The 19,246-nt window shown below is 39.5% G+C and overlaps 1 protein-coding gene across 3 annotated transcripts in view; it reads right to left on the bottom strand.

Annotated features, from left to right (window-relative positions):
- Nucleotides 1–19,246, bottom strand: part of wasf1 (WASP family member 1) — a 67,732-nt gene that overhangs the window by 10,953 nt on the left and 37,533 nt on the right. For 2 of the 3 annotated variants that reach the window (XM_053479538.1, XM_053479549.1), the window contains exons 4-5: nucleotides 12,347–12,500; nucleotides 7,553–7,670 (exon numbers count right to left, since the gene is read on the bottom strand). In XM_053479538.1, coding sequence (XP_053335513.1) covers nucleotides 7,553–7,670; nucleotides 12,347–12,500 — 272 coding nt within the window. Of the gene's footprint in view, nucleotides 1–391; nucleotides 476–7,552; nucleotides 7,671–12,346; nucleotides 12,501–19,246 lie in introns of all 3 variants that reach the window. The other variant, XM_053479527.1, reaches the window with a different exon arrangement.

The following is a 19,246-nucleotide window of genomic DNA, read 5'->3' as shown; positions in this document are numbered from 1 at the left end:
GGCTAGTGAGAATGATTGAAATGCTAAAAAAAATAAAATAAATCAAAATAAATCAGGCCACTAACTTGGGAAGTTAGAATTCGGTACGCAAGATACATTCAAATTCATATCCTTATTCAATTTTTGATTACCGCCCATTGCCCATAACGCATGCTTTGATCACGCTGGTATACTTGAATTTTTTACGCATCATTACACCCCTACAAATAATAAAGGATTGCTTGAGATATTCCTAAACTGGACAGAACAAATGAAGAAGCGCGTGTCGCAGTGGGTAGCTGTTACGGTGCAGGTTAACAGGGACAGGGATTAGGATTTTAGTGGGAGCTGGGCAGCAGGCGTACAGAATCTGTTGTTCCTTGTGTCCAAGGCTGTTTGATTACGGTCTTACCTCGGGCATGAAAGGAAGGGGCTCATGGGGGCTACCCATAAAACCCTGCAGAAAAGTTAGATAAGGCACCTCAAGCTGTTCAGACTCGGAGACAGAGAAAGAGAACAAAGAGAAGAAGAGACACGGAAAGATCAGATGCACAGAAGCAGGAAAGAGAATCGAAAGAGAGACGGAGGGTAAAGGGGGAAAAAAACGCTTTTCATGCTAACGCTACGCTAGAATAACAGAGACAGCTTTAATATAGTATGTAGCACTGCAGTCACATTAGTTATTTCAGTTCTGCAAATCAAATAAAAACCATTCTCCTCTTCAGTTCCTAATGTATAGCTCAGCTATTTCTGGAGACATTTTGAAGAAGAATAAAGCTCAGAAGGATGTAGCAGGCATCACAAGCGTCTCTGTTAGCTAATCCGCCGACAGAGCTAGTCTAAAATTGAAAATACCACACAGCTTGTGCACCTTTTTTTGTAGTGCTAATAAAGTGCTGTCAATCAATTAAAACCTTTAATCTAGTCCATCCCAGTCAAAGCCTGTGATTAATCAGGATCAATCACAATATTAAAATACTTATATTGACTTGTATTATAAACGTGCACTGTTGCAATAAAGAACACATGACAAACCGGTTAGAGGAAACAGATTATGCAGTCTTATAATATCTTAAACACATGTTAAACCAAAATCTCTCGAATGGGACCAGCACAGCATGCTGGGTAGCTGAGTCGACTGCGGGACTCGAACCTGGATCCTCAGATCCGAAAATCAACAATCTAGAGCCTTAGCCACCTGATCCACCACTCCCACATCTTACATCCAGTGTGTTCTTGTAGCTCGAGCACACATGAGTTTTATTCATAGCTTTTTATAACGACATTCAGCACACCTGTGATGTTTCATCAGTCGTCTTATTATCTTTTTCGTCATCTTATTATAAATGTGCCAGTATCTCACACAGCCAGGTAAGCGCTCTGCGATTATGGGAAGCCATTAGGGTCATACTTAGTCACATGATTAATTTGCATTAAAAATAAATAAATAAATAAAATAATAATACGTTAAAATTTCTAAACAATGACAAATTGGCAATGACAACCCTAGTTTTTTTGTTAGCATTAATTAACGTACAGATGTTAATGTTCATTATAACAATATCATGTAATATTATGAAATAAGGAGTTATAAAAATCTAACATGCTTATTTAAATCGTTATTATTTTTTCCCCCCTTACTTTTCTCCCTAATTTAGTCATGTCCAATTCCTCCCCGTCACTAGGGGGCTCCCACATTAAGGCTACTACTACCATTCAGCCGGGAGGGCCGAAGACTATCACGTGTTTCCTTCGAACCACGTGACGCCAGACGACTGCATCTTTTCGAACTGCTCGCTCATGCACCGTTGTGGGCGGAGTAACACACTCGGAGGACAGTGCTATCCGCTCCCTCCGCTTGCGTGGGCTTACAGACGCCCCTGATTGGCTGTACAGCCGTGATTAATGTGGGAGCTCTAAGTACCTCTCATCCCTCCCCTCTAAGAGAGCTCGGCCAATCAGCTCTCTTTAGTCCTCCAGCTGCGAGAGGTTACAGTATCACTCAGGAATCGAAGTGGCGATCTCCGGATGATAGGGGCATTCAAATCTTCTCTTTTAGCCTCTGCTTAATTTTTTCATAAAAGAAATAAAGATTACAGATATTTAGTAATTACAGCCGAGGATATGGTTTTGAAATCATGAATCTGATTATGAATCCAGAATGAAAACATAGCTATAGTGGCTGTACCGCTGTAAGAGCCAGACACTGATACCATCCTAATATGTAAATCTAACTGAATTAGAGGTGAAATCGCCATGGTGACTGTGGGAGTGGAGTGGGCCAGGGCTGTTAGTCATGCGCTGTAACTGGTGCACCATAGCCGGGGCACAGACATGCTAAGTGTTAATAGCTAATTTCAGGATGGGGGGGTGGGGCGGGGGTTGATCATGTGATTCTCGGAATATAGGACACATTACCAGGATGAGAAAGGAGAGAAAAATAGTTTTTATTATGCACAAAATGCATAGTCGAGGTAGTGTGTGTAAGTGTGGGAGAGAGAGAGGGGTGGAAAACTCTGGTTGATGAGGCGCTGACTTATTTTAGCAAATCAAAAATAACAGGCAATAAAACACAGGAATACACACACACACACACACACACACACACACACACACACACACACACAAAATGCACCATTGTCAGTTTCATCAATGTAATGTAACAGTCTGTAGACACTCATCCTAGCGAGAAATAACTAAAATCAGCATCATCTGTCATTCAGGGTTTACACCAGGAAATACAAAAGCAATTAAGCTCAGGGCTCCTTCTACCACACACACACACACACACACGAAAAACATAATAAGTGGCTAGAAGTGGTCTATATATAAACAACTAGATTAAAATAAACCCCAGATTTCATGGTACCCCCTCTGTGTCAAAATTATTAGCACCCCATAACTAACATTAGCCTATGTTTGTGCCCTGGAAAGAATAACAGCTGGAGACACTTTCAGTGAGAACGTCTTCATTAAGAATTAATTCATTGTTCTACCTTTTACACAGTGCCTTATTTATCAAAGCCGGAGTATGCAGGGTAAATTGCTAAGGTTATTCAGTTAACAGTGTTTAGCAAACACCCTTATCCAGAGCTTTGGAGTCTCTTTTTAAAAACACGTCCTCATACAAGTTCACTTAATCAGGGACGAAGAACATTTTTCACTGGCTTTAATTAAAGAATATAAAGAAAAAAGGCAAGTCAATGCAAATCATTAAATAAAGCCGTAAACTAACGGACACGAGATTTAGTGTTTGCTTATACTTATTTTAATTTCTTCATATTATTTATATTACTTATTTTTTCCTGGCATAGAACTGAGTCAAAATAGCTTCCACTTCTGCCTTTCAGACTTTACGCTAATCATTCATTTATTTCCATCTACAAACAGATGCATCTCTTCCACACGTTGGCGAGAAGCTATCTGTCGATTTTCAAGAATCAGGTGTTCCACTCGCTAAATATTCACCTGAACAACTGCAGCGGGCCCTGAGCCTCCTCGGCCGAGATGGACGTACGGCCTTTTTTAAAAGATTTGCACCATTTGTGGCTAAGATTCTCATCACTGCACTGCACATGAAGACTTCAAATGTCGACTAATTTTATGAAATTATTCCTATTAATTAATTAATTAATTAATTAATTATTAATCCCAGTTTGACTTGAACGCCCCTCATACACACTTTTGCGCACCTTGAACATTCAAACAATAATTGAATCACCAAGTCAAATCGTCCAGAGGTTCACAATTCACCATTTTGTGCTTCTTGAGATTCTTTTCAGCTCACCATGTTTGTAAAGAGTGGTTATAGCCTTCAAGTCTCACTGTTCCATGACCTCTCGCATGAAAAGTCGTTCCTGCCTACAGAACGACCACACCCTGGATGTTTTTTGGTACTGCTGTAAATTGTAAATTGATAAATACAACGTTAACTCTTGTTACCTCTTTATCTGCATTGCACAATAACTGGATAACTGAATAATCAGGTGTGCATGTGAATCAACTATATATCCCATACCTTTTCTTCAAACATGGTTTTTTTCTTTGATACTAGCCCAGATGCAAAATTAAATTATTCAGATTTGTTCAGAAGTGTAACTGTGTGCATCCGAGTGTAAGAGAGAAGTATAGAAAACCCCAGACGGTGTGTCAGCATCGATATATGCGAAAATGAGGAATGAGGACAAAGTGGATGTGACCGCTGCTCCAGCACTTCCACCAGCACTTCGTCCCATCACTCATGTGCTAACCTAATTTATTCCACTCTAATGTAATGCTGTCTAATACAAGGCCTGCTTCTCCCACACACACGGCTAATCTAATGAGAACGAATAGCTCTCCCTGGCCCTCTCTCTCCTTCTCTCTCTCTGCACAGAGGTTGATTGAATGTTGCTGGCTGCCTTCATGTCTTGATCTATGAATGATGTAGGCTAGTTTATGTGTAAATGACTAGCGCATTAGGGCAGTGGCGAGAACACCAGGGCTAGTCCAACACACCTCTATTCAGTAATGCTACAAAGAAAGTGAGCTAAAGTTAGCTAGCCGAGAACGGAGATAAAACTAAAAGGGAACAGGAGGGATTTTGGTGGTTTTAGAGGCCATTAAAGTCTCGTTAATGTTTTCATCGCAAACTGTCTCGTAGGATAAGCGAGAAAAACAGCTGCTTCGTTTGCCATCATGGTTAAGAATGCAGTCGGTCGCTGGTTTGCTATTGTATGACGGCGAGTTCAACAAAACTTTTTTGATACTAATAATATTTTGGTGTTGATATGCCCGATTTATCTTTTTGTAAAGGATTTGTTTTTGTTGTTGACGTGTACCATTAACATCATCTATAATTCAACAATAATTTTCTATTTTTTTATTTTTCATTTTTAAAACTCTTAATTCTCAATAGATTCTATATTTCAATATCTTTTATGACTCTTTTCTCGAAACATTACAGCTTTATTCTCAATATATCACAACCCCATTCTCATTATATTATGACTTTATTCTCGATTTATTAAGACTTTATTCTCAATATATTACTTTTCTTTCAGAACACCATATTTTTTTTATTTCTGGTAAGGTTGCGACATTTTTTTCTTGAAATTTTCTAACTTTATTTTTGAGTCAATATTATTTCATTTTCATTATATCATGCCTTTTTCACTGAAAAAAAAATTTTTTGCCTTGTAACATCAGTTATTAAAATTGCTTTCTGGAGATAATACGAGTTTAACTACATTTTTCCTATTGATAAGATATTTTTCATAATATTGGATCCATACAACTCTGGTGCTCTCCTTTATCGACTGCCTTTCCCCCCCAAAAAAAAAAAAAACTCTAAGATTTCCCAGAAACACTCTTTCACTATTTAACTCCTGAATTATCTTTGTGACATCAGGGAAGAAAAACCCAAAACATATAATAATCTTGTCATTCAGTACATTCAGGTCGTCAGCTGACTTTATTTTATTGCCACATAACGTTGCTGTGTCTAGAACTGACCAACCCCAGATCATAACACTGTCTCCAGAGGCTTGTACAGTGGACACTATGGCTACGTTTACACTGCAGGTCTCGATGCCCAATTCTGATTTGTTGCCTAGATCAGATTTTTTTGACTGTCTGTTTACACGTTCTTTCAACTATAACTCATATCCGATACACGTGTTTACACTTGCCATACCATCTGAAACATCGCGCATACTTAAAGGGAGGTTCTTGCGCTCCACGATAGACGAAGGTGAAGCATGCTTGACACTTTGCGATATATGCAAAGTTCGTGAAACATCACCATGATTTTAAAACGGAGGAGGAGAAAAAAAAAACGCATAATTGCAGCCTGCGCATATGCTTCATTCACCAAATTCTGATTTCTTAATTTTATTTAGTCCTAATAAGCATTAAAAAAAGGGGGGGGGGCACTGTTAAGCACTGTCCCTACAGGTTATGATAGGGTTTTTTACCCAGTTACCATAATTTCAAATCTCCCATATTAAAAGCACTAATTACCTGCTGACTAAACACCGTTCAATGCTGTTAATCATATTATTGATGATTACCTAAGCTCAGTTTTGTTATGTTTACATTTACTGTATATCCTTAGACCTTAGACTCCAGACTCACTGTGTAAGGGAATTGTCATGTGCTAAAGGAACATCATCCGTTGCGAGCGGATGCATTATACGCTTTAAACACACACTTCTCATGCATGTCACATTGTTCCCTTTCATTATCGTTTGGTAGGGTCACGGCAAGTCGTCGTTATCCAGCAGATCTACCTGTCTTTTTATTCCTAGAACATTCATAAAACACACACACACACACACACACACACACACACACACCAAACCAAACACACAAACATACGTTTCTTTAAAATGCTTGTGCAGAGGCCAGTATGACAGAGGAAGGGGGGCGGTATGGGGGGGGTGGTGAGTGAACAGCAGTGGTGGTGATGGATGGATGAGAAGGGAAGGAGAGAAAGAACCTGCGTTCATGCATAGAAACACAATCTGCTTCTGATTAGCTACTGATTAGCCTGTGGTGGTGGAAAGAGAGAGGCCTGTATTGTGTGCATGTGTGTGTGTGTGTGCATGAGTCTGTAATTTAGAAGCAGTGAATGTAAGGGTTTCCAATCTGTGTTAGCTGTTGTGGTCTTTAATGATGGTGATGTTGGGGGTGGGTCAGCTCAAACGGTTCATGGAAAACATCCACCCAAGTATAAACACCTCCTACACTGCTCCTTTCTCTCTCTCTCTCTCTCTCTCTCTCTCGCAGGCCCAATCTTTTTTACGCATACCCTGCAGTCATACATCCAGACACATCTCCATGGAGCCGTACAGAAGAGTGATTCACAGCGTGCCCTCGCAGTGCTTTTCCATCAACAAGCCGTCAGCGCTGGTGTCTAATTGTCTGCGAGATCTATCGTTGCGCTCATTTCCACAGCAAAAAAATAAAATAAAATCCTGTTCTCGGGTTAAATGCTGAAAATGCCGCTGGTTGGCATCACTCTGTCACCAACACGAGCGATTAGGATAACTGTCAGTGAAATACTGTACATTTCCTTGATGTAAACCTGTAATCCAGGAAGGGTTTACAAGGTTAATACCGGTTATTGCAGAAGAATAAACACAGTGTGAAAAAACAAGAACCTCTTACAAAATAAGAGCTCGTTCTGAGACACCGATACAGCTTTAGTGCTACAGGAGATGAGGAAGACAAGTATCGATGCTTATCTGTAAATCTGATCACTAGAGAATAGAGCCTTGGCTTTTCATGTGACTTCTTCAGGATTCTCCAGTTTCCTCCCACAAATAGATGCTTGAATGATTTCTACGTCCCTAGGAATAAATAAACGAGCGATGCCAATGCGAGTGCCGTGCAATGCCAGGACTCCATGATCCTGTCCAGGATTAATGAGAAGTAATTATTATGTAGTCAATTAATGAATTGTTTGAATTAACCCCTTATCATACAGACCACACATTCTTCTCTCCGATCCGTATCCCCTTTTCTACACAACAGAGCCCCCTCAGTGCTTTCTTTAACCGCCCCACTTCGTCCAATTCCTTCCTCTCTGTACCTTTTGCTTCCTTTTTTCCTTCCTCTTGTCCTCGGTGTCCTGCAGCATCTTCTCCCTCCACAGGTCGAAGAAGTAGGACGGGTTAGTGTAGAACTTCAGAGCCTGCTTCCCATCATCCCTACAGAAAAAAACAACAACAACAAACGCTTATATTGATCCTTTTTTCTAAAGGATAGAGAGTAACTGTGTGTTCATGGTAGCAAGCAGCAAAGCATTCATCCATGGGATACACAACATGTTCAGTCAGATACCAAGCTTAGATCCCAGTGCCAAGCGGCAGAGACACAGGGCGGCTGATTTTTATGAACTTTATCCAAATTAGGTAAAGCCCAAATGAAACTAATCCAAATTCAAATCAATTCCTGAGCCCTAGTTGTATTGCCAAGTTTAACTACACTTTAGCAAGGAATAAATATGGTAGCAACCTGTCACTGGGATTTTCTAGGATGTGAAAGGGGCGTTCAAGTCAAACCAGGACTTTTGGTTGAGCAGAATAACAAAGCACAAGTTATGAGAGTAAAAACTCACTTACTTTCTCTCTATATAATCCTCTGCTACACTAATGCACTGATCCCAGTGTTTCACTAGTGCTTGGATACTATCAAATCTCAGTACACCGCGATCAGACTGTCGGCTTCTAATCTCCCAGGAATTCCTTTAATGTTTGCCCAAACATGTGGAAATGGCTTGGAGTAAGGTCAGGACTGTACGGTGGATGTGGTAATAACTCGAGTTCCTGTAATGTGCAAGTGGTTCAAATATTTTACTCTGGCTAAGAGTCTCATCACCGTACTGTGCTCGAAGTCTTCTGTAAATGTCAATCAGTTTTAGACCTTCGTTTACAAAAAAATAATTGATCAGAAGTCTTAGTTTGACTTGAACGTCCCGCGTATATATTTCACCTGGTCTTTCATTTGAAACTTACCCATGGCACAGTTCCAGCTACTGTCTTTTATATATATATATAAAACATATCCTAATTTATGGAGATCATATAACATATACATATAACATATACATATAATAAACATGAAAACGATAGTTGTTAGTCCTTGCTTTTCCACTGTTGTTAACGATCTTACTATATGACTTAAGAGGAATGCTGAGCTTTGTGTCCTATATATAGGAAATAGAAATGGGACACACTGAGGCTCAGCGCTGCAGCTCTGACGTAAAGAATCACACATGATTGGTTCTCAAAAATGTGTAGAACGAAAATTGAGAGTTATTTCAACCATCCAACGAATAAAAAAAACCATAAAAAAACATACTGAATTATTGAATTATCAGAGGATTTTTGACTGTTATTAAGCAGCAGCTGGGGGCTTGTGTGCGCTTTGCCCTTTTCTTTTTAGGATAACCAACATGCAGTGGGTCTTCCCTTTAAAGAGACCGAAAGTGGGGCTTTAACAAGGAGCACACAATTCATACATAAAGGAAAGCTATTACGGCAACTACACCGCTTAAAAGTCAGACATTTATTCTTTTCCACATGCATGTTTTAGCACAGGATCGGTGGTAACCCACCATCCTTTAAGGCCAGCTGGTGCATCTGACGAACACGCTATGATTTCCCGAAACACCGCGGCGCACTGTGCTCCATTAAGGCTCTAACTCGAGCACTGTTGTTTGAACAGTACTGAGTAAAGATAAAAATAAAATAGTGCAACATGAGGAAAATGAGAGACGCGCTGGAGAAAATAACAGCAGGCAGGTGAGAGAGACGGAGGAAAATGAACAGTAGTGAGAAGGTGAAAGAGAAAGATGTGCTGCAGGAAAGACGAGTGTGAGAGGGAGTGATGGATGGAGCAGCTGTCGCATCTAGAAGAAGCAGCCTCAGGTGTTAAAGTTCTCCCGAAGTAATGAGGAAATAGAGAGAGAGAGAGAGAGAGAGAGATGGATGGAGAGGGAGGAACATTTTCGAGGCATGATGAAATTTTAATATGTTTATGAAGCATGCTTAATTCAAAACCACAATCAGAGGATATCTATGGATATAAATTTGGATGAATAGGACACAAGACACATTAATAAAGTTTTTATTCTAACAAACATTCCTTTTCTCCCTGGGGAATATTTTCCACACATCCAGTCAGTATGGATTAATTTTATGAACAATATTTTTCGGAGGTGTAAGGCTGTTTATTTCAGAGTTTCCCACATCTCTGAACTGACTTTGTTCCTTGGGTCCCTTTAAAATATAATATATTACATATAATAAAAACTGAGGGTTGTGATATTCACAGATCCCGTAGCTATGCTTTGCGAACCCTAAATAACTCTACCGTCCTGTATAAGTACAATAAGTTCTCTTACATACAAACATTCGAGTTATGAACATTCGAGTTACGAACATTTGAAAATACGAACATGCGTTCATGTTATTTATTTATTTGTTAGTTTATTTGACATAGACAATGTACATTAATTCACATATCTGTATATGTACCAGAATTAGCCAAATGACAATTTTTGATCTTTACAAGTGCATGCATGCAGCGTGCATCCCAGGATGTCCAGGAACAAGCGTAGAAGCAGCAACAATGAAGCTGGTACTGCTAAGAAACATCAAGCAATAACGATGGGTTCAAAAGTGAAAATAATTGAGGGGAACGAGGGAGGTGAAAAGATGGCAGACATTGCTCGGTCTTATAACACGAATCGTTCAACCATCGGCACGATTCTAAATAACACCATACTGTGTACTGTGTGTATAGCCGACTGTGTTAGTACCCTAGTAACTAGACTATGTCTGTTGGAATTACGAACAAATTTGACTTATGAACAAGCTATCTGAACTGAACTTGTATGTAGGAGACTTACTGTACAAAGTTACGATGTCTTAGTGGGAAGCACACCTCCAGATTTGAGGTTCGTGTTTGGAGATGGCATGTTCTTCCCATGCTTCATAGGTTTTCTCCAGGTTCTCTGGTTTCCCCTGACAGTTCAAAGACATGTGGCTGACTGGCATTTTCCTCAAAAGTGTCCAAAAATATGTCTGTGTCCTGCAGTAGGTTTGCATACCATCCAGGTTGTACCTGGCCTTGTTCCCTAAGTTCCCTTGGATAGGCTCCAGACTTCCTGAAATCCTATGAGCAATATAGATAATGGATAGACGGATGAATGATGTAGCCAGCGGTGGGCAGTTGCAGCTCTACAACACTATACTCCTTGTACTTCTTGGATGTATGATGGCATGTAAAGGAACATTGAGCCCCTTGACTTATGTTCAAGCATGCATGCACAAGCACTTCGTTTAGCCAAAGAGCTATGAGCCTCTTCATGGTGCTCTGCAATACACACAAGCAGCTGATCACCTGCGTCTTTTAGATTTATAGTTACAAGCTGACCAGTGTTGAATACTAAGTACATGAAACAGCAGGTTTTTAAATCAGAAAATTCGTTGAGAAGGTCAAGGTCAGGTGCACTTCAGATGTCAGGATAGCCGACTGATTTGGGTCTCTCCCATCTCGCTGGGTCTCCATGTTTAGTAGTGGCCACCAAAAAAAGAAAAAAAAGGGAACCATATCCTGGAGACACTGCAATCAACAGTCACTGACCTATGTGGCTATTAAAGCGGGTAACACCCACCCGTTTACAACCCGAACATTTTATCCATTGGTTAATTTTCAGCAAATCGTGCTCTGGGCATTTCTTGGACTCTCCGCTCCGGCACCTTGGTGTTCTGGGCTTGTGTTTATTATTAGCAAATGTTTCACTCTCAGACAGAACATACCGTAGGACTCCCTTGTTCTGGAGGCAGGTGGCGCAGAGTGGCTTTACTCTGATCTGGAAGGGATCGCTTTTCAAGTCCAGCAAATTTGCCATCTCATTTGCCTTAACAGACCCAGAGAGACATTGGAATGCTGCAAGGATCTGTATCCATGTGTGCATGTCCTGTTTATGTGGGTGTTTATCTCATTAAGGGCTAGGAGTAAATGTGCTGCCTTGGTAACGAAATATAAGTGACAACGGAATGCCAAAAAATATCTGGCACTTTAGGCAGTATATTAAAACACCTACAACCATTAGACATTTTGGTTTCTCCTTCTAATTTATATATTTCAGCACTTTCCAGGACATAGATAGATGAGAGAATGATATCGTTGCACTCTTAACACTAGCACAGGATAGTGAAAAAGGCTAAAATAGTTCATCCGCTCTAGATTTACATGCTTCTTTGAATGCGCCTCCCGAAATAACAGTGCACGAAATCCAATGCCATATATAGTAGTGATTAGAATCACCAGAGGCCATCCGATACGATACCGCCATGATACCCAAGTGCTGATTTGATTCTAAGTATCATGATTTTATAAATTCAATTCAATACTAAATTTTTCCACAGAATGCTGAGATGCCTGCCAATGTGTAAATAGTTTAGAATGCGCCACCTGTAGGATTAGAGGAACTGCAAGATTTTCCCCCTCCTATGCAAAAATCGACACATTTAAAGTGTTTAAAAAAAATCCATTTTGCATAAGTATTGGAAATAGATTTGAATAGATGACATGAATAGATTTTTCCTTCCATCTCTAGTAGACAGAGCGCCGTTTCAAAACAGAAATTAACAAATGAAATAAACAAGAGATAGGTTCTCTGAAATTGCATTTGATTTGTAAGTCAGTCATCCTATTAAAAGATCAGCATTGCTTAAAAATATGTTTACGTCTTTTCTCTCTGCTTTATTGGCGTTCCAGTGAATTGAACAATTTTAGCTCACATAAAACGTAAAATGGTGCTTTATAAAACAGCCAAACCGGTTACTGAAGACTAGGATGCTAAAATACTGACCTGTAGGATGAGAGAATGTTAAGAGGTGGAGGCTGTTCACAGAGGTCGAAGGTCTCCTGCATGGGGATAGGCAGAGACTCACGATCAAATAGCTGCTGGTCCTGAATGGTGGAGCTGCGAAATGCTTTCCTCATAGTGATGTCCTGCAGGGATACTGAGAGAGAGAAAGAGAGAGAGAAAGTTTTATTAATTTAAATTTAATAATCCATACAGGTCTATATAAAGCAAACAAACACACTGACTGCGCAAGTACACCAAGATATGAAGTATAAACGGGAAACTGTTTCCCATCAATAAGAGATTAGGATGTAGACTGAACCATACATGTCACGAATTCAATACAAACTAGAGCAGTGCTCACCATACTGGGGACCCACGCATGAAGAGGATGTGTGATAATATACAGTAAGGTTGTGGTTCTCAAAGTGTGGGGCGCGCCCCACTAGTGAGGAATACAGACATGACAGGTGGGGGGCAATAAACGGGAGGGAATTAGTGGAAAATAATAGGAAAGTACCTATTCTAATTCATGCTTTTCTTTATTGACAATAAAGATCGGACACTCGAAACTAAACAATCACATGCAAAGAAATGGATCATTAATACAAGTAAATTAAAATAACATCAGAGAAAAAGTGGAACCATAGTGCAACAATAACGGTTTAACATCGGCATGTTAATTCCAGAGGAACAATATATAAGGAAACATTCGGTATTATATATGTCATTTCATTTATTTCAATGTGTATGCTGATGTTTCTGTATTTTTGTTCAAAATTAATATTTTTTCAGGCAGTACTAGTCTGGCATTTATATTTTCCAGTGTGGCAACAAAGTTGCTTTTTGATCCTTTAGTCGTTTGATCCTTTGGTTTGTAGTTACGTAATACCTAATCACTCGCTTGAATTATGTCATTTGTTCATTTTCTACTCAGGATCGCATGAACTAAATGTTTTCTTTAAAGGTCCCATAATTTACTTATATAATGCATTTTTTCCGACACTGTTTCACTCCTGCTTCACACTTGATGTTTCGTTCTCTGTGCAAATATGCTACGGTCAAGCCCTGCCCACGCCAGAGAACAGCAGAGCTGAGCACCAGGTTGGGGGAGGGGCTCTACTTATATGAGGTCATAATAAGTACACTCTCACCTTTACCTCGTCTGAATGTCTTAAAAAAAAGAACTAAATAGTTAATTTCGCATTCTAAATCAATTATAATTAATCATTTCCTTTCATCCCTTTGCCATTCTATGCATTTCTCTCTTGTTTATTCCAAGTTCCTTGCCATTTATACTAACTCTCATTCTACTAATCTCTCGCGGTGTTTGATGGAGAGCTAACGACAATGCATTTGACAGGACAGAAACAGAGAGCTACGATTAATCACTTGTTCAGCCTGAGAAATAACGATTCAAGCCAATTAACATCGACTTAATGCTTCTTATTATGCTAATTATCATTAGACTTGTCATATTCATGATCAGGATTTTAAAATGTCCTGATTTTAATATTGCTACTGTTCAATCTGAAAAGCCTTTTTCATGTGTATATTAATGTACTGGATGTAGGTTATAGCCTGGAAACAAAAACTTGCAGCGTATATATACACAGGGACAAATATTCCACATCCACTTGCCCGAACACAGCGTGCACTAGGAGGAGGTCCCTTAGGAGAGGCACCAGGGGCACTAAGAGCTTTTTACAGTCACCTGAGGGATTGAGGGCACACGGCACTGCGAAGAAGGACACTATACAAGGACGCTATAGGTGTGAGGTTATCTGAGCTCAGTAAGGGCAGAGTGAATACACCAGTGCCCAGTGTAGTCCAATATCATACTGTATTAGATGGCATTTTTCATCCTTTTTTTTTATCATAGTTTTCACTGCAATCTGTTTATTAAATTGTGACACTCATTTATTTAACTCAGGTGCCGGGGTTTAAGCAAGAACCCCTTCAAGCACTTTGTTGCTCAGATTTGCTGTTCTCTGGAAGAGCGTGGCTCAGCAGGAGTTCATTTGCATAAACACCAAAACGACGCATTTGGAGAAGGAGTGAAAAAAGGGAGATTGTAATATACAGATGCATTATTCGAGGAGGAATATTTCAACCTCAGCATTAATAATTTGTTCATTTATTTAATTTGTTTAATTAATTTTATTATTACATTTTTTTCAGGACCTATATTAAGTTTATTGATTTATAGATAGAATAGACATGAATTTACAGTTTACAAAAAGAGTACATGTGTTAGTACCATTCTACCACAGAAATGGAAGACAAAATCAGAATATAACGTAATATATGTAAATATATGTAAAGAACAAGATAAATATGTGCAAATGCAGCCAATGAGGCTGCATAGTAAAATATGGGACCTTTAATAATAACTACTATATGCCAATTTATATTTTGGGCTCTTGATCAACTCAGTTTCAAGACACAGGCATGAATACACACTGGATAGGATGCAAAGGCTCAAAACACATACATATACATGTGCAGAAGCAATTTAGAACAGCCAACAAAGCTAATTAAGTCCTCGCAGATTGGATCCCAGAGTCATAAATTAGGCTGTATGGCAGCGAAGACGTCCCCAGCACTAGCACCAGCGCACCAGCCTTTTAGACTGCTATTAGAGGTTTATTTCAATGCTTTTCATAAATCATTCATATAACATTAGCATGTCTACAGTTTTAAATTACATGAGCAAAAAGCAGAACTATGGCATACTCCATTCCTACATCAGTGTTAACTGAGTGAAAATAAAAAAACTTTTTGCCCTACAGACAATGTAGTAAGGGAAGAATTAAATAACACACACACACACACACACACACACACACAATAAAATCATAAAGTCTACTACGGTGCTCTGTCTGCTGTACAACTAATGCTGGAGACTGATTTTTTTAAACAGAGAGAGAAAGAGATTGTGTAAGGAAGAAAAAAAAGAAAAAAAGAAGGAATAAAGAAACTAAAAAAAGGAAAAAGAGTAGGAGAAAATAAATAAAGAAAAAGAATGAATGAGGAATGGAAAGAAGAAATAATGAAAGAAGGGAGGGAATAAAATTGAAGGAAAAAAAATTAAAGTAAGCAAAAGAAAGAAGGAAAATTAATGAAGAAAGAAAAGAATAAAGAATAGAACAAAAAAGAAATAAGAAAATAAAGGGAGGAAAAAAAGGAAGAAAGCAAGAAAGAAAAATAGAAAGAAAGAAAGAAAGAGAGAGAAACTAAAGAAAAGAATAAAGAAAGGAACAAAAATGAAGCAATAAGGAAAAAATAATTTATTAAATGAAAAAAAGAGGAAGGAAGGAGAGAATAAAGAAAGGAACAAGAAAATAAAAAGGAAAGATGATAGAAAGTAAGAAAGAAAAGAAAAAAAAACAAGTAAGGAAGAAACGAAGAAAACCAGTAGTTATTTATCGCTTTATGCCCGTGCACTATCGCGCCTCCTCCTATAAATAATTTCCAAAATAAAACAAACCAGCCCCATTTCACAGCAGCAGATTAAATAGAAATTGAAGATGAGAGAATGTTTCTTTATGAGAGAGAGAGAGAGAGAGAGAGAGAGAGAGAGAGAGAAACCAGGCCTTGGGGGAGTTGGTGGTGTTGTCTGCTATTATGAGGCCAGGACATTGCTCTGATATAATGTGGTCATAAAAAGAAGGACATGGGCCATTAGTTTAGTCCTGTGAGTGATACACCAAACACACACACACACACATTGCACAGTGATGTGTGTAGTGAGTGTGATGAGTATGAGGCAGAGAAGAAGAGCTATCACTACAGAGGAGAAATTGAGAAATGAATAAAGCTAAACAATCTGTGGAGAGTTTAATCTGATAAAGCTCCGCATAAACTAAAAAGTGCTACAGTAAAGAAGGAACATTACACAAGGAGCACTTTCAGATGATTCAAAAACCCTTCCGTCTCTGGAACATCAAAACCATTAAAACTGTGACGGTCTCCACTCTGGCATTAATCTACTTCCCTATAACATCAAGTCTTGGAGTTTTTTTTCATTATTACAAATTTTATGTGCTTATGCTCATGTTTAATCTTGTGCAGCATGTCCAAAATAGGGTTTGGCTCTTTTACCCAGCAGGGGTGGCACTTTTATATAACATACATTTAATATAATTTAATTATATTTAATATAATTGCCCCTGCGCAATGATCCACTACTATGATGGTTGTATTTCTTGTACGCTCTGTGAAGTCTAATATAGCTAGACTGACGCTGTAACTTTTTAGTGGAGTGCTAAGGCTCGCTCTCTGGGATACCGGTAACGATAAGTCTAGATGGTGTATTGTGGGAGCCATTTATGTACTTTTATGGCATTTGGGAGACACCCATCGCTAAGAGCTGATGACCTTGCTCAAAGGCCCAATAGTGGCAGGTTGATGGTGCTGAGGTTTGAACCTGTGACCTTCTAATCTGCAGTCCAATGTCATAACCACTGAGCTACCCATGCCCATACAAAGTTGGGAAGCACCACCAAGTACAGTAGGAAGCAGTAGCCCCTTTCCACCAAAGCAGTTCCAGGGCCGGTTGGGAGCCAATGCCCAATTTTAAACCAGTTCATGTTTGGATATCCAAAGAACCGACTCTCAATCTGATGAACTGGTTCCACAGGTACCCGTTTTTCACCAAAGTAAACCAGGTGCTAGGTCATGTCTGTTGCTAGCGCGGGTTTAAAGACGGTTCAATACTGACCCTCCTAAGAACTGGCTTTGTTCTTCTCTTGGGTTAGAGAGTCATGTCACTATGTCACTTGTGTCACATTACGGCAATGCTAGTGCCAAATAAAACCCCCTAAAACATCAATGCAGAGCTTCAACATGGTGTTGGGAGCAGTTCTCCTGGCTTTTTGCGATAATGATCTTTATCCTTTGTGGTAGATACAACTCTGCACTACACGTGACTACACAACACAACTGTCATAAACATTTATGGTTGGTTGCGATAAACAGGCGTCCCACCCAGCCCCTGACGTAAGCGGGTCTTTGTTCTAGTTCACCAAGTGTTGGAATTTTTTTTTCTCGCTGATGGCCAGTACTTTGGCTGTCCGAAAGCAAAGACCTGGTTTAAAATTGGGCACCAAACTAGCCTTTGGAAAAAAAAAAAGGGGGCTATTGAGAACATATGATTGGTCTAGAACCAGGAGGTTCTTCTATCAGAGGTTGGGGGCAGGATTATTATGGACCAAAACACCTTCTTTCTACTGGTCCTGTTCTTGCATTGTAAGTTCAGATACTTCTAATAATGCACCAGGGTTGTTCAAGGTTGCGTGTAAACTCCTCCAGTGTCCTCACTGCACTTGCCTGGTTAGTGCAAAAAAAAACAGCGAATGTGCTATCCTGCAGAGTAGAGTAATGGTGCACCAGGTTTATGAAAAGATCTGACAAGCACATGAAGTCTTTGCTGCCAATGCGGAGTACACTCATGGTTGAAGTGTCCAACAGCTCTCTGGGTCAAGAGCTACTAACCAGAGAGTTGCCTACTCCATGCATTTCCATCTGTTTTATTGATTCTGCTACCTGGGCAGCATAGTGACCAATCTCCACATTCTACATTCACGTTTAAATTACACCTCCTAGTGGTGCAGAATATGGAGATCACCTCTGAACAATCAGCCATAGCTGAGTCGGGTGCTTGGGATCTTGAGGGAAGAGGTATTCTGGTGTCAAGCACCAAGCTGGGATTTTTTTTTTTTTTTACACTTTTTTACCCTACCTCATTTGGCCGCACAGCCAAACACAAACAAAGGAGAACAATTAGCTATTACCCATAAACCACAGGAGACTAGAGAAAATGAGCAGATTACAAGCTCAAATATATTCACATGGCGTCCATTCTTTGACCATCTTTCTTTCTCCATAAGAAAAAAAACAGTAGTCAACATGGAGCTCTGCTATATTCTTTTACACATGTATTCAGGATACAGCAATTCCCCAAAGAGAGATGAATACCTGCAGCCCACACTCACACACACGCGCATCACACACCACTGAGTTTAACTGCAGGGCTTAATATTACCGCCTCCTGATTTGCTCTTTTCTACTTCCTCCTCTTCCCTCCATTTCCAGGCTTCACTCATGCCTCTACGTCTCTTTTTTATGTCACATCATTATTTTTCCGTCACCTTGCTTCTTTTTTTTATGTACTTCTCTGAAACCCTCTTTCCTGTCTCTTTGTGACATATAATCCACCCTGTTCTTTTTCTTTAGTGTCCTGGATCTGTCCGTCTCACTTCCTCTGTGCATGTTCCCTGTGTCCTCTGCTCCCTGACCCTCATACATAATGAGTCCCTGCCTAGCTCCTGAGTACAACACAGAGGGATAGAACGAAGAAAAACAAACTCTGACAACGCTACTTGAGTAAAAGATTGTGAAAATTGTGCAGGAGTGGCAGTGAAGTCGAGCCGACTCTATAGCCTCCGTCACATATTATTCAGTGAGACTTGTATGATGGTGAGTCAAAAATTATCCGCACTCTGGCTGTAGAATTTATTTTCATTAACTTTTAGAAAAGACAAATAAACCCTTTAAAAAAGATTGAAAGACTATTGTGTAACATTTATAGTCGCAGACTTACATAAGCATTTGCACACGAAATGTTACATGTATTCAGACTCTGCAAAAGCTGATTTTCTGGGTGTGCTATTCTGATCATGCAAATCACCTGGGTGTAGTTTGTGCTTTCAGGATTGGCAGTAAAGAGGACTTTTCCATTGTGTTTGGACTAGACCGCCACCACTACCTCTAAACACAAGCTTTAAGAGCAGGGGGAAAAAAAACAACAGGCATAAAAAAATGCTGATGTATAATTTCACAATGGAAATGGTCTGTATGGTCTGATGAGTACAGATTGAGCCTATTCCATAGCAATGGGCG

This window comes from Clarias gariepinus, chromosome 2, assembly GCF_024256425.1.
Source record: "Clarias gariepinus isolate MV-2021 ecotype Netherlands chromosome 2, CGAR_prim_01v2, whole genome shotgun sequence".
NCBI lineage: Eukaryota > Metazoa > Chordata > Actinopteri > Siluriformes > Clariidae > Clarias > Clarias gariepinus.
This window is presented reverse-complemented; position numbering and strand designations above follow the sequence as displayed.